The 16983-nt window shown below is 40.3% G+C and overlaps 1 protein-coding gene and 1 long non-coding RNA gene across 4 annotated transcripts; one reads left to right on the top strand and one right to left on the bottom strand.

The window, feature by feature from the left end:
* Window positions 1-530: 530 nt before the first annotated feature.
* Window positions 531-1981, bottom strand: LOC135629534 (uncharacterized). Of its 3 annotated transcripts, none has more exons than XR_010493271.1 (3): window positions 1278-1981; window positions 898-1136; window positions 531-720 (listed from the first exon to the last, which is right to left on the bottom strand). It is a non-coding gene; the product is annotated as an uncharacterized LOC135629534 (long non-coding RNA). The 3 variants fall into 3 exon arrangements; XR_010493270.1 differs by having other exon boundaries at window positions 531-677; XR_010493269.1 differs by having other exon boundaries at window positions 531-1136.
* A 93-nt stretch (window positions 1982-2074) lies between these two features.
* Window positions 2075-3430, top strand: LOC103973433 (probable strigolactone esterase DAD2). Its single transcript, XM_009387995.3, has 2 exons — window positions 2075-2629; window positions 2713-3430. Exons 1-2 carry the CDS (start codon window positions 2226-2228, stop codon window positions 3146-3148), a joined length of 840 nt encoding a protein of 279 aa, XP_009386270.2. The 5' UTR covers window positions 2075-2225; the 3' UTR covers window positions 3149-3430.
* Window positions 3431-16983: the final 13553 nt, after the last annotated feature.

The raw sequence follows: 16983 nt of genomic DNA, 5'->3' as shown, positions 1-16983 counted from the left end.
TTTATGATTCGTCTCTACTAATTGCTTCAGCATCAATCTAGAAAGAATTTTTTTTGGGCTTATTGATTATCTATAATCAATGATTTTTAACAGTAATCCTACGAGAAGTTGAATCCCTACGGTCTCACTAAAAGAATGATGTCTTGAATCACTAAACATTAAGGGCATATCCACCCAACTGTCATCCTAGAGTTAGTAGTTTTTTTTTTAAATTATCAATATAATCTAGAATCAAAATTTTTTTATTTCATAGAATTTTGTTTTGGATTTAATGGTTCATAAATGAATCATCCTAGACTATTTTATATAACGAAAAGGAGATACAAGACTCGATCAGTTCAGGTAGTGATTGGTCTGACAGAACCGTAAAACCCCATATAATTTTCTTCAATTTTAACTCATTAATTTTAATTCACTGGTAGCCCAATCGACAATGACGTATCTGGAATCAGAATACAAGTCTGGGAGTATCCAGTAGTTACTCTTAACCTATTGCACATATGAAAATCACTAATAATTACTGTTCAAAGTGAAGGAATTAATTGAATTCAGTTGATAAAGTAGGAGCATACTTAAACAACAAAAGGTATGTACCAGTCATTAATTTCAACATGAACAATGAAACCATACCAAAATTCAATTCTGTGATCAGCTTCGTGTTTCTGGAATTAAATTACCTGCAAAATTTGCACTGAATGATTCGATTACGGACTTGTAGGCCTGTCTTGCAATAGATTAAATGCAGATTAAGTGAAGAGGAGAATGAGGAAGGAAAACAGAAAATTGGAATCAAGGGTTAAGTATAAACATAAGAACAATCGACTAAGATTGACTAATGCATTTGTAATAACCACTAAGAACAATCGACTGAAAACGATAACAGTGCAGAAACCTCACCTTTGTTATGCCATGCTTCCATAAGTGTAATCGATTAAGATTTGCTTCCCTTAGTTTTTCCTTTTTATTCCCCTGATCTACTGGCCACACCCTACCTGAATTAATAAGATGAAATAAATGGAATGAGGATGAATGAATCAAACCTTGGTAGAAGCGTACGATGCACCATCGCCGACGAGGCTCCATCTCGCTATCAAAAGGGGAAAGAAAAGGAAACGGCTAAATCATCGCATTTTGACCTGAAAATACCAGAATTGTGAATTAAGCCGAAGGAGAGGAAACAACTTCATTTCCGCAATGATTGAAACAAAAAGAAAATAAGAGAAAGAGGGAAATAATCAACCCATCCGTCGACCAAAATTTTGAAAGGAAACCCTAACCAAGAGTGAGATCGAAGATCAGCCGTCGATCGGTGGAGATGAAAGTAAATGGATGGAGGGGGAATGGCCCGCGTAAAGAAGTGTAAAGACAGCGGCGGTGGCGGCGACGAGGACTAGACCTTGTTGGGTAGAATGATCTTGAGAGGGTAACGAGAGAAGTGTCAAATGGCGGCGGATTCCCCTTCCCACCTCCTCCACCACCACCCTTCCATTTCCGTCGACCGTCTTCGACGATCTGTAGCAGTAGCACGGAAGTCGCTCCATCGCAACATCCGAACCGTCCATCGTCAACCAGCAACATCTTGCTACGCCCCGCAGCAGCCTCCGATCACAATTCACATGGCAGTCAAGTGTGCCGCGGGGCCTCTTTTGGGTCTGCCGTCAACAACTTTGGTTGGTTGACAAAAATTGTAGATTTATTTATGCATCTTAAACATCAAATGTACGTATCCAAATAGTTTAATTCCCACGTTATATGTGTACTACTACATATTTACTGACGTGACCTTTTTTTTAAGCTGTAACTCAAACCAAATTGGAAGATGTTTGGTTTTCGAAAATGTTAGATAACCCTTAAACCCATTAGACAAAAGTAAACCGGACCAAATCGCTCGGCCTGATGGGTTCATTTTGCACACCCTTCAATTGGCATCCCACTCACACCGGTAGCGGTCAAAGACTCAAAAGGAGAACGAGTCGAGAGGGTTCCCAGAGACCTCTGGTGCAGATTGGAAACGACAAAGATAAGAAAGATAAGAGTGGCGTATTTAATTGGCCTTCAAAAGCTGAAGCTGATAGGGCAGACGAACAAATTGTTGTGAGAGAAGCAGCAGCACCTCCTCCTCAATCCCTGATTGTTATTTACTGTTCCGAGCTCCCGACATCCGAGGAGCACACACTCCTATGCCATAACAGACCAGTACTCTGATCGTAGAGAGATCGACGACGATGGGTTTTGGCAGCAGCGATGATACGGCCACCAAGGGCCGCAAGCTGCTGGAGATCCTCAACGTGAGGATGGTCGGCGCTGGCTGTCGAGTCCTGGTGCTGTCCCACGGCTTCGGCACCGATCAGTCGGCGTGGAACCGCGTGCTCCCTTACTTCCTGCGTGATTACAGGGTGGTGCTCTACGATCTGGTCTGTGCCGGCAGCGTCAACCCCGACCACTTCGACTTCCACCGCTACACCACCCTCGACGCCTACGTCGACGACCTTCTCGCCGTGCTCGACGCCCTCGGCGTCGACCGGTGCTACTTCGTCGGCCACTCCGTATCGGCCATGATCGGCATCCTCGCCGCCATCCGCCGCCCTCTTCTCTTCCTAAAACTCATCCTCGTCGGAGCATCCCCAAGGTGTGCGGTTTACTGCTTCTTTTACATATGCACATGTGCTCTCGTGGTCTGTGTGTGTGTGACAAGGTCTTGGTGGGAGCCAGGTTTCTGAACGATGGGGATTACCATGGGGGGTTCGAGAGGGAGGAGACCGAAGAGGTGTTCGCAGCGATGGAGGCGAACTACGAGGCGTGGGTGCGAGGGTTCGCGCCGCTGGCGGTGGGGGCGGACGTGCCGGCGGCGGTGAGGGAGTTCAGCCGGACGCTGTTCAACATGCGGCCGGACATATCGCTGTTCGTGTCGCGGACGGTGTTCAACAGCGATCTGCGGGGGGTGCTGGGGCTGGTGCAGGCCCCCTGCGTGGTGATCCAGACCGCCAACGACGTGTCGGTGCCGCCTTCCGTCGCCGCGTACCTCAAGGCCCACCTCGGCGGCCGCACCACCCTGGAGCTCCTCCACGACGAGGGCCACCTCCCCCACCTCAGCGCCCCCGCCTCCTTCGTCCATGTCCTCCACCGCGCCCTGACGACAACCCAATGAACGCTTCCAATTCCTCCTCCTCCTCCTCCATCACCTGATGGTTTGGCCCACCACCATCACCTGCATCCGAACCTGATCAATTTGTGGAGAATTACGTGTCTTCAAGTGTGGGTGTTCATTGCTGCTATACTACATGTCCATTGGAGGTATGTGGTCACGTGAGGACTTTTCCCGTCCACCTTTGGTTTTGCTACTCAACTGCTTTTTCCCGCTTACCGTGCTACACAATAATGAATATCGAATAAGGAGGTGGGGAAGTGCGCGGGTCGTTTACATGCTTCATTTTTCGCTTCCTCTCTGTGTATGTGAACCCCCAATGAAGTAGTGATCCAAATGAGACACAGGTTTCTGATGTGATAGGGAGATGTGTGGAGTGGCCGACGTGGTGGGGCTGGTGGAGAGAGAGGAACATATAATGTTTTGGGAACTTCCAAGGGAAAAGAAGGGGATGTGGAGGAGATAGTGATGTGAGTGGTGCTTGTGGGAGAAGGCTCCAGTGATGGAGGGCAATGAAATCTGGATATAGATCAAGATGGGACCTAAAGAGGAGCAACAGGTGGCTGTGAATCTTATCCTGGTGGAGGGGCCTTCTATGACTTTATCGTTTGTTTGTGCTGTCTCCCACAACCCTTATCTAACATTTGTCCTTTTCTTATTTTCTTTTTTACTAAAATAAATTTATTTCATAATAATAAGTGCACACAAAATTATAAGTTTTAATAATGATAAAACTATTTGCTCTTCTACTTTCCTCTAATAGAATACCATTAATATAGAAAATATCTTATTTTGCTATCATTTTTGAATTCAAGATAAACTATTCTTTTAAGCATAGATAGGAATACAATGACCTGTTGGTTACATGTATTAATATATAGTGGTGACTAGGTAGAAAACTACTTGGCAAATTATGAGAAAATAAGTTCCTTATATACTCTCTAATTAACCAAACAGTACATTGAGTGTACCATCATGTCCCAAACACTGAACACCATTTGAATTACTAGAATTTTCACCACCATTTTGGACCAAATCCTTTATTTATGCCTCCTTGGAGATGAAATGTTGTATCATCGTGATTAATTAACTTCCCTAATAAAGTAATATCTAACGTCTTATGGGATCGATACACTCCAAATACCATTAAATCATAATATAAATTGATTCCTTTGCTAATATACAAAACTTTTGGGATCTGTGGTAAGTCAATCAAAACATTAATCATCGTACCAAAACAAGTTGAGTTTGAAATTTTTATATATTTCTCTATGTTTTGTCCATTTTTTAATTAGAATATTTATATAATACATATTCTTCATTTAGTCTTGCATAATATACTTGAATTTAATTTTATGTGTAAAATCAAGTGAGAGGAAATGTTAAAGTTTAATATAAACCGACTCCTCTTATCCTACTTTGATTCGATACACTAATTTTTCGTTGAAGTGAAATATAAAACTGATTAATATTATAGATCCACTGTTAATTCAAGTTTTTGATATAAAAATATTACACAATACATACATATTAGTTTAGGAATAAAAAAAGAGTCAAATATTTATCTTTTTTTGGTTTAGGAATAAGAATAAACAAATAAAGAGACTTTTATATCAATTTTATTATTTTTTGAATAGGTTTATGATGTTTTTAAAAAATATTTTATCCTATTAAAAAATAGGATAACTGAGGATTGGATCGGTTCATCCTATCCTATGAACCTCTAAAATCGATAGATCGATTCATTTTATTTACTGACTCAATCAAAAAGAAAATTGTAATATCATTTTATGTCATGAGGTATTTCAAAAATTATAAAAGATGAAGACTAGACTTAGGAAATATGGAAAAAAAAAACTCTTCTTATATAAAACAATCTCAAAATTCATATATATATATATATATATATATATATATATATTCTTTGTTGGAGTGCTAATAGTTGTCGTAGCAAAAGCAGTTCACAGTGCAGCTACTTTTGTTGTCCTCTCGATCCGTAGCCACCAAGGGGTCAACTAGGCCCTTAACAGACTCAAAGTGGGCTGAATAGAATAGCCCATTCAGTCTCTGAAATCTTGGCCGGCGGTGGCACCACCTGGGAGACTCAGTCTCCTAGGAGTTCTGGGCGGTGGTATCGCCCCTATCAGGTGATTATCACCTGATAAGGGTGATACCACTGCCGGTAGTTATTACTGCCAGTGGTGGTACTGCCCCTGTCAGGCGGTGGTACTGCCAGAGCTCGGTCTTCGAGCGTTGTCAGGTATTAGTACCGCCCAGACTAAGCGGTAGTACCACCCAGTGACAGATGACAGGTGGTAGTACCACCCAATAATGGCGGTGGTACTGTCAGGACCCCAAAAATCCGGGGTTGGACACTTTTAGGCTTTATTTTTTTTAACTCATTGGGGCCTATAAAAACCCCACCCTTTCCTGCATAAAAGGGCAACAAAAACTTGACATTATCTTGAGTCTTTGAGGCCTTAAAAATGTTGTAAAAGCTAGAGTTCTCCTCCTTCTTTCTTCTAAGTGTTGAGATCATTCAAGAGAGGAGTGAAACTTGTAAGGGTTGTCTCCTAAGCTCGTCAAAAGGAGAAAAGCTGTAAATGGGTGGTTGGCCTTCGCCTATTGAAGGAAGGCCTCTAGTGGATGCCGGTGACCTCGTCGAAGGAGGAAGCCGATAGTGGATGTAGGTCACGTTGACCGAACCACTCTAAAATCTCAGTTTGCATTTACTTTAAGCATTTTTCCTTTATAGCAAACTGACTCTCCTCCTTACTGTGCTTTAAATACGTTTACATTTGCTTTGACGTAAAACATCTTCCGAGATCGGCTTTCTACGAAGACTTTACGAAATATTTTTTTTTTCATTTGTGTGATTTACATTGCTGCAAATCACCTTAGTCCTCTCTTGCATTTTCACTTAAGACTTCAAGCTCAAATTCCTTCCGAAACGAAATGAGTTGAAATCATTCTCGTTGAATCGGCTTTAATCGAAATAAGGTTTTTGAAATAGCAAAAGTTTTTTGCTGCACTAATTCACCCCCCCTCTTAGTGCGCTCTTGATCCTAACAATTGGTATCAGAGCGAGATTCACTCTCAGTTAGATTAAAACCCAAGAGAGATGACATTTGTTGGAAACTAAGAGGGTTACTCAATTACACGTCCGCCTATGTTCAATGGGACGGATTACACCTATTGGAAGACTAGAATGAGAATCTTCCTAATTTCTATGGATTTTGAGCTTTGGAATATTGTAGAAACTGGATTTCAAAAGTTTTCTCGTTCAATGATCGATCGAAATGAATTGGAGAAGAAGACTTTCGCTTTAAATGCTAAGGCTATGAATGCCTTGTTTTGTGCTCTAGATAAAAACGAGTTTAACCGAGTTTCGATCTGTGAAACAGCTTTTGATATTTGGCACACACTCGAAGTGACTCACGAAGGCATTAGTAGAGTGAAAGAGTCAAAAATCAACCTTTTAGTATATTCTTATGAATTATTTCGAATGAAACCGAGTGAGACCATTGGAGACATGTACACACCCATTTTACAGATGTCGTTAATAGTCTAAAAGGACTTAGTAAAAGTGTTTTTGAATTTTGAGCTTGTTAATAAAGTTATAAGATCCCTTCCAAAGAGTTGGGACCCTAAAGTCACGGCTATTCAAGAGGCCAAAGATTTAAACAACTTGCCTCTTGAAGAATTAATTGGGACATTAATGACCTATAAAATGACATGCAAAGCTTATAAAGAGCTTGAGGATACCCTTCCAAAGAACAGGAAGGATATGACACTAATAATACAAGAAGACCACTTGAGAGGAAACTAAGTGATGAGGACTTTGATGATGACTTGACACTTTTAACAAGGAAATTCAAAAAATACATTAAAAGAAACAAATTTAAAAATGACACTAAAAATAAATTTGAACGCAAGAAAGATCAAGTAATTTGTTATGAATGCAAGAAGCCGGGACACTACAAGAGTGAATGTCCCCAAGCCAAGAAGAGGATACCGAAGAAGAAGGTGCTCAAAACAACATGGGATGACTCAAGCACATCCGAAGAAGAGGAGCCCAACACCGAGCAAGTTGCTCACTATGCACTAATAGCCATTGGAGAGAAGGTATCTAGTTCAATTGATACATATTTATCATTTAATGAATTATTAAATGCTTTTCATGATTTATTTGATTAATGTAAAATAATTAGTAAAAAATATAAATTGTTAAAAAAGGAGCATGATTCTTTTATTAGTAATTTCGATAAATTAAAAATTAAGCATAGTTTAGCTCGAAATGCCATGATTTAGAAATACTCCAAAAGGAGAACTTGCTACTCAAGGATACCTTAAAGAAATTTGAGGTTGGTAGCAAGTCATTGAATATGATCCTTATCAATAAAGGTCACATTCATAAAAGAAGTGGAATCGGATTTGTGAGTAGCTCTCATCCAAATCCAACTACCTTCATTAAAGGCCCTATCTTACATATTTCACCCCAAAACAAATGCAACTTTTGTTGCAAACGTAGACATAAAGCTTATCATTGTCCGTTTAAAAAATGTAGTCCACAAATTGATTTGGGTTCCTAAAGGAACCGTAAAGAATTTCATGCAACATGAGAAGCAATTTAGATCGATTTTTGAGGCACCCAAAGTCAAATGGGTATCTAAAAATCATCCTCTTTTGTAGAAATGTATATCATCACAAGCTAGGAATAAGAGATGATATCTTATTTTTTGGGTGCTCAAGGTTTATGACCAGAGATCCAAAATAACTCATAAAGCTCTCTAGCTAAAATAACAAAAAGAGGATCAGTATAATTAAAACTATCAATTACAAAATGATACTTATACTTCATACGTTAATGATGCAATCTTGTGTGATAAACACTTAATTTTGATCTCTCAAAATTTTGATACTTGAATTCCCCTTCACACATCTTCCGGATTTTTGAATTTATCGGATATATTCCTCACTCAAGTTTTCCGGATCCAACTATATCTTACAAGATCATGAACTTACGGCTTGCGATGCTTGCATGATAAGTCATAAACATATTGAAAACATATAAGCTCTATATGATATTTGAGTATAGTATGCATTTCACAAGATCGATCATGAACGTATGAATTTTCTCATCTTGTGATGTGAATTTTTTACATGATTATGTAATTAGGGTTGTGTACTCCACAAACAAAAACTCCCTTCAAATTGAAATCACCCACATCAGCCCACACACCCTTGTAAGCAGTGCTCACTACTTGTAGGCAATGGCATCGACCGCTAGCTGTCATGGGTGGCAGGCGGTTGCACCGCCCGCAACCTACCCTCTTTTAAAATCGAGCTAGGGCCGGCGGTAGAATCGATCCCAACTCATTTTCCACTCACCCTTGCAACTCCAAACCTCTTTTGAACTCCATTCTCTCCCTCTAGCTGCCCAAAACTCCATATTTCCTACAAGATCAAGGATCAATCATACATCTTCTTGAAGATCTCAACTAAGGTATTTTCTAAAAGGCTTTGATTTCTCTTTGGTATTATCTACTCTTGCTCATTATTTATCTTCATAATAGCAGTATTTATGGGTTCTATTAGATCCTTTAGGGACAAAGGAAAGAGGAGATTAGAAGAAAACTATGATTCCACACTTTTCGATTCAAATCAACATGTCCTAAAATTTACATCCATAGAATCTAGACATGTTTATAAGGGAAAATATGTTGATTTAGATAAACTAAGCGATTTAGAACCTATTCAATGGTTTACAAATCTAGACCTTCTCCCAATCCTACAAATAAGTGAACGTATCTACCCTAGAATTGTTAGGTTGTTTTATAACAATCTACGTGTAGATGAAGAAGAAAAGGTATCTACCTATCTTTTAGGACGTCATATACCCATTACGGATAGATCAATTTGTGACATCATAAGCATCCAGGTAAAAGAAAGAGGTTGTTATTTTAGAGGACAATGGGATGATGAAATAGTTGGGACCACTTACGTTGATGCCTTAGGAATAATTTTTGGCAATCCCAACTTAATGATACTTCCAAAAAGCTATGAGAATTTACTACCATTAAGCACCAAAATACTTCATCACATCTTGATTAGTATTATTCTCCCTAAACAATATCATCATGATGAAGTAAGCCAAATGGAACTAGGTACCATGTATTGGATCATGAAGGGATATAACAACTGTTTTGGTTACCTTATCCAATAAAACATGATAGAAATATCTAAAAAGGACATGATGCTTCTATATGGTAGCATAATCACTAGAATACTCCATGCCTACGATATTGCAATTCTATCCGACGAAGAAGTTATAAAGCTAGATAGATTTAGTATCATAAATAAAAATCTACTTTGATGGATGAGATGTATATTTAGAAATAGTATGTGGGTTAGACTGCCTAGAAGGACCGATCCCCCTCAACCAGAACTAGAACCGGAAACACTAATCTTTAGGGGTAATCTATCTCCTCCAACTGGTCCCTTTGAGGAATCACCTCCGGTAGAGCAAGCACCTTCTTCAACTATCGAAGACATAGGGATTCAGATGGATCGTTTGAACAAAGACAAGATTGACTTAAACAATACCAAGATCAAATCTTATCTGAGCTGCAGTAGATTCACCGATAGTTTAACACATTGTTTAGACATTTTAACTTTCCACCACCAGAATGAGCATATGTATGTATTTAGAAAAAGTGGACACAATTCCTTCTTGTCATGTTGTAATACTATGCTGTAAACTTTTTATGCTACTCACCTTGATGATCGCAATGCTACCTACTTTGATGATCGCAAGTCCTTGATATGTTTAACTATTGGTATCTATGACTTGATGTATTATTTGATAAGCATTTGCGGAGTTAGGAATATTAATTTGTCCGAATGCATGAATTTATTAAATTTTATTTTCGGACTTTCTTGATTCTTTGATCACTTAAATTCGGTGCTGAAAATTTTATAATACAAATTTTACATGATGATAAGATTGTGTGCTTCAATAACATGTTTACTTTGATGTTGGAAATTTTGTGCCTTGATGCTAAAAGTTTCCATGATGATGAGCATGTTATACTTTCATGATTGTGATTTGAGAAAGTTTTAATCATACATCAGATTCTTAATCTTTGAGCACTACAAAGCACTAATGATTTTACCTTCATGATTCTGATTGAAAAGCTATGACAAAACATTGTTCGAATGCATGATTTTGTTATATTTTTCTTCCGGACTTAATATATTTCTTGAATAGAGCTTTCATGAGTCTATGCCATATCAAATTTATTTCATATCCATGCACCATTACTTAATGATGGAATTAATTGACAAATGCATCTCTCATGGACTTATTTTTTAATGAATTTTTATTGAGAAATGGATTTGATGTAATGATTCTCTCACATGAATTCCTGCTCGATGAAGGAAGATTTTTTGAGATGAGCACTTGCAAGGATTTAATTTCATATGTATATTTTGATCCTTATGAAAAATAAAGCATAATGAAACTCTCTTATTGATCTTAACTTCATTTAAAGTTGGTTCTCAATGGCTTTACCTTCCTTACTTTCCTCCTTCATGAATAGCCTTAATGATAAATAAAAGGGAAGAAGTAATGAAAGCTATCTCCTTAATGTTGAGAACTTTTGAATGATACCATGTCATGAATGCTTGAAATATGATTGGTATGATTTTGTGACATGAATTTTTACCACACTTGCATATATTGTTGAATCGTTCTCCTTTTTGTTGATGACAAAGGGGGAGAAATATGTGATAAATTGATGATAAATGTATGTAATTTTACACTTGAAATGGTTGCATTATGATAAGATATCTAGAGCTTAATTTGAAATATTATAAATTGATATCTTGTCATAGAATGAATTGCTATGATTGTTATCCTTCATATTTGAAATATAAGATTTGAAAATGGGTGTCATTCCTTGACATCATTTTCAGAAAGTTACATCATGATAGGAATCATGATGGGTGTATTGATAAGTTTAAATGAACTTAACTTATCAATATGTCTCTTGAATTCAAAGGCTTTGAATTCAAGAATGACTTTTCTCAAGTATGACATATAGATAGGGGAGTTAAGGTTAACTCCGTCATCAATTGATTATCATCATAAAAAAGGGGGAGATTGTTGAATCTTGGATTTTGATGATGAAGTCAATTACCGTTTGTTTATCTAATCTATATATTGAGATAAGTGTGTAGGATTAACTACGATGGCAGTAAGACATGTAGCAGGTGTTATGCTAGAGTCAGGATCAAGATCACATTGGGAGTTCGAGAGTTCGACGAAAGTCCGGACGTTCGTCAGAAGTTCTATGGGAACCATACGAGAAGTCCAAGAGCTTGCCATAGAAGCTCGTCGGAACTCGCCAAGAAGATCGTCGCAAAGTCCAGGAGCTTGCCGAGAGTCCATTGGAGCATCGCCGAGGGTTTGTCGGATGTTCATCGGAAGTTCACCGGAGGAAGCGATTGACGCACCGAAACACGAATTGCAGTAATGATGTCTTAATTGTCATAGTTAGAGTATCGATTAAGTTAGGATTGAGAGGTGATCCTACTAACTTAATCATGGGCCAACTTGGCCCTTAACAGACCCAAATTGGGCTGAATGGAATAGCACATTCGATCCCTAAAATCTTAGCTGGCGGTGGCACCTGGGAGACTCGGTCTCCCAGGAGTTCTGGGCGGTGGTACCGCCGATAGTTATTACTGCCAGCGGTGGTACCGCCCCTATCAAGCGGTGGTACCACCAGAGCTCGGTCTTCAAGTGCTGTCAAGCGGTAGTACCGCCCAGACTGAGTGGTAGTACCGCCCAGTGATAGATGACAGGCAGTAGTACCACGCAGTAATGGTGGTGGTACCGCTAGGACCCCAAAATTCTGGGAATGGATATTTTTAGGCTCCATTTTTGAACTTATTGGGCCTTATAAAAACCCTAGCCTTTCCTACATGAAAGGGCAACAAAAATTTGACATTATCTTGAGTCTTTGAGGCCTTAAAAGTGTTATAAAAGCTAAAGTTCTCCTTCTTTCTTCTAAGTGTTGAGATCATTCAAGAGAGGAGTGAAACTTGTAAGGGTTGTATCCTAAGCCTGTCAAAAGGAGAAAAACTGTAAAATGGTAGTTGGCCTTCGACTATTGAAGGAAGGCCTCTAGTGGACACTGTTGGGAAATCATGGGGGCGACATCATATGCGCAGCGGAAGAACAAGAAAACAAAAATCCCCGATTCCCAAAAAGATGTTCGTCGTCGTGCGAAGATTGGTGCGCAAAATCCGCAAAACACAAAACTGCGTATAGAGATTGTGTTACCTAGGGAGATCGTATATCCCTGTTTCCTTACAGATCCTTAGGAGAGGGTGAAGGAGGTCAAGCGTCCTCCTCTCTAGCGGTGATCCACACAGCAGGGTTGCGACGACCCTCCTCAAAACTCCAGGCCTCTGAGGTGGAGAGGGAGAGGAGAATAGGAAAGGCAAGCAAGACTCTAGCCTATGAGGCTGTGAATCCCTCCTATTTATAGAGATCCCGTGTCAAACCCTAATGGGTCCTTCCCTAATGGGTATTGGATCTGCATCCAATAAGACAAGGGCTCCGTCGGATATCTCATATCCGAACCTCTACTCATCGCAATGCCTACCATATGTGTGTGACCCTCTAGGCCCAATATCGAGCTGGCCGTGAGTCATACCTGTCAGAACTCTTTCTGACTGAGTGAATTATTATCTCTGTAATAATTCACTTGACTCATCGACTACGGACGTACTAGGCCACTACGCCGTAGTCCCAGACGATACAGGGGAATCCAATCCATTAGACCTGTCTGTCCTCAGTTACCATGTACCTATAGTCCCTCATCCATCTAATATCCCAGAGACCGTATATCGAGCATTGTGCTGTCAGACCCATACGGTTTCTACTCGAGTCTCGCTCTAATCGGATTCTCCGGGAGAACTCTTTCTCTCTCAACCCGAATGACCCTGGCCAGGGATTTGTCTGAGCAAGAACACATGGGATATTCCTCTCATGACGCCGAGAGTGGATGATCCTCTGTCGACACTCAATAGCCCTCGTAAGGTCGACTACCACTCCCAATGACCAGCTGTACTAGATCTGGGACAGCCAAACCTATAAGTCTGGTATCAAAGAGTGGAGCACTCATACAGGACATCCTTGGTGTCTCAAGTCTAAGGACCAGATACACCACTAGGACTACGGAATCGCTGTCTGACAATAAGGCATCATCAACCATCCAGCATTCCGTAAGCGGATCAATCAGTGAACTCATTCTCCAATGAGCACCTGTACTGTATCCCTAGTGTCCCTACACGAGCAGCTATGAGACCAGCTGCATCCATCATATGGACGGGTATACAGCACACCAGTCTATCCGGTTATCACGATGTCCCTCTCGAGTAACCTATGACCGGGATTATTTAGGATATGTGTTTAAAGGTGAATTGATCTCATTATCGTGATCTCATCACGATCCGATTCCCATTGCACAAATCCAAGGACATCAGAATATATATATGCATTTATGCAATAGTTATAAAGTGATATACGCCAAAATATAATAAGCAAAAAGATTCTGTATCAAGTCACACGTGCCATCACTCACGTGATTGGCTTGTTGGGCACCTATGACTAGCAATCTCCCACTTGACCTAAAACCAATCACCTATGTGTCTGATCCCCATCAGACCCCTGTGACGCTCAAAGACAATCTGAGACAACGGCTTTGTCAGTGGATCTGCAATGTTATCTTCGGATGGAACTCTTTCCACTACTACATCTCCTCGGGTTACGATCTCTCTTATAAGCTGGAACCTCCTCAGAACACTTCTGATGAGACCCGGGTTCCCTTATTTGAGTAATCACCCCATAGTTGTCACAATATAAGGAAGTCGACTTGTCGCTATCTGTATCGACTCCCAAATCTGTGATGAACTTCTTCACCCAGACTCCCTCCTTTGCTGCATCTGATGCAGCAATGTACTCCGCCTCTGTGGTCGAGTCAGCAGTGGTATCTTGCTTGGAACTCTTCCAGCACACTGCTCCTCCATTCAAGGTGTACACATACCCTGAATTCGACTTGCTATCATCGACATCAGACTGAAAACTTGAGTCAGTGAAGCCTTCAACCTTAAGGCTATTACCTCCATATACTAGTAAAAGATCCTTAGTCCTTCTCAAGTACTTAAGGATACACTTTACTGCTTTCCAGTGCTCCAAGCCTGGATCCGCCTGATACCTGCTTGTGGCACTCAGAGCATGCGCTATATCAGGCCTAGTACATAGCATGGCATACATGATATACCATATTGCTAAGGCATAAGGTATCATATCCATGTTCGCCCTTTCTTAGAATTTTCAATGCCAAACCTTTTGACAATGGTTTCTATGTACCTGGATTGGGACAAGCCAAGCATCCTCTTGGATCTATCTCTATAGATTCTAATCCCCAAGATATAGGATACTTCCCCTAAGTCCTTTATGGAGAAGTGTCTAGATAACCAAGTCTTTACTATGGATAGCATTCCTACATCATTCCCAATGATGAGGATGTCATCCACATATAACACCAAAAAGGTGATGGCGCTCCCACTTACCTTCCTGTATACACAAGGCTCATCTTCGTTCTTAATGAAGTCATAAGATCTGATTGACTCATCAAATCTTATGTTCCAACTTCGGGAAGCTTGCTTTAGTCCATAAATGGATCTAAGCAACCTACACACCTTATCTGGGTAGTTCTTGGACACGAATCCCTCAGGTTGCATCATATACACCTCCTCCTCGAGGTTCCCATTGAGGAATGCGGTTTTCACATCCATCTGCCAGATCTCATAATCATAGTGTGCTGCAATAGCCAATAGAATTCTGATGGATTTTAGCATTGCTACGGGTGAGAAGGTTTCGTCGTAGTCAACACCTTGCCTTGACGATACCCTTTAGCCACTAGCCTTGCTTTATAGGTCTCTACCTTTCCATCTACTCCGATCTTTTTTCTTAAAGATTCACTTGCAACCGATGGGTACAATACCTTCGGGCGCATCAACTAGGTTCCAAACCTTATTGGAGTACATAGAATCCATCTCAGAATTCATGGCTTCTTGCCACTTCCCGGAGTCTATACTCATAATAGCCTCCTCGTAGGTCTGAGGATCAATATCCTCAGCATCCTCTCCACTAATATGTCCCACATATCTCTTAGGAGGATGAGATACTCTATCAGACCTGCGTAAAGTTGAAACTTGTGTATTAGGTACCTGAACAGACTCGGGCTGTAGAGTGGTGCTTGAGCTTGGTTCTCTAACTTCGCTCAACTCTATCATTCTCCCACTGTCTCCGCCAAGAATGTGTTCCTTCTTAAGGAACACTGCTCTCTTAGCTACAAAGACCTTTTTGTCCTCGGGATGATAGAAGTAATACCCACAAGTTTCCTTGGGGTATCCCACAAATTTGCATTGCTCTGTCCTTGATTCTAACTTATCGGGGTTGTGTCTTCTAACATGGGCAGGGTAGCCCCAAATCTTAACAACCTTAAGATCAGGCTTCTTCCCTTTCCATATCTCATATGGTGTAGACACTACCGACTTAGTTGGAACTCTGTTCAGAAGGTAAGCTGCGGTTTCTAGGGCATATCCCCAGAATGAGATGGGTAGGTCAGCGAAACTCATCATGGACCGTACCATATCTAATAATGTACGATTTCTCCTTTCAGAGACACCATTGAGCTGAGGTGTATAAGGAGGTGTCCATTGGGATAATATCCCATGGTCCTTGAGGAACTGAGTAAACTCTGTACTTAAGTATTCACCTCCTCGATCTGATCGAAGAGTTTTGATACTCTTTCCAGTTTGGTTCTCCACCACATTCCTATACTCTCTGAATTTCTCAAAAGCCTCGGACTTGTACTTCATTAAGTACACATATCCATACCTTGAGAAATCATCAGTAAATGTAATGAAGTATGAGTAACCTCCAATGGCATGAGTTGACATGGGTCCACATACATCACTATGTATGAGTTCCAACAACTCAGTGGCTCTCTCTCCAGTTCCACTAAATGGAGAGTTGGTCAATTTTCCACGAATGCAAGGTTCACAAGTTGCATATGACACGTAGTCGAATGGATCTAGATATCCATCATTTAGCAACTTTTGAATCCTTCTTTCATGGATATGACCTAGCCTACAATGCCATAGGTATGCACTATTCACCTCATCTCGTTTCCTCTTAGACACTTACATTCATGATATGTGGAGTAGTGTCTTGCATAAACAAACCTTTATGCAATATTCCTCTCGTCAATCTCCCCTTAGCTTTGCTAGAATTTACAATAAATTGTAGATGTGATAAGCAATATTGGTATCCAATACCAATGCACTATCACAAAAATCTAACAATTGGAGATTGATCATGAATGTACTTGAAGCTTCACCAAGCTTCTTGTTTCGCCCTTTCTGCAAGGTACTCTTTGCAGTTCCTCTTCCAGTGCCCATCTTTACCATAGTGGAAGCATGGCCTTTGTCCTTTGTTGGGTCTTTCTTAGCAACCTTTACTTTACCTTGTTTGCCCTTGCCCTTTCCCTTCTTAAGGGACCTTTCTGCTTTCCTTTTCTTTCTGGTCTCACCAGTATAGAGAACTGGCTTCTCTTTCTTAATAGTACTCTCTGCCTCCCTCAACATATTGAGGAGCTCTGGGAGAGTCACCTCAAGCTTGTTCATATTAAAATCCATTATGAACTATGAAAAAGGAATCTGATAGGGACTGAAGTATAATGTCCACACACAAGTTA

This window comes from Musa acuminata, chromosome BXJ3-1, assembly GCF_036884655.1.
Source record: "Musa acuminata AAA Group cultivar baxijiao chromosome BXJ3-1, Cavendish_Baxijiao_AAA, whole genome shotgun sequence".
NCBI lineage: Eukaryota > Viridiplantae > Streptophyta > Magnoliopsida > Zingiberales > Musaceae > Musa > Musa acuminata.
This window is presented reverse-complemented; position numbering and strand designations above follow the sequence as displayed.

Bases quoted from the DNA above. Each gene is read 5' to 3' on its own strand.
- LOC103973433 (XM_009387995.3), top strand. From the start codon at position 2,226: ATGGGTTTTGGCAGCAGCGATGATACGGCCACCAAGGGCCGCAAGCTG. The intron at 2,630-2,712 runs GTGTGCGGTTTA...GGTGGGAGCCAG, and splicing joins CTCGTCGGAGCATCCCCAAG to GTTTCTGAACGATGGGGATT.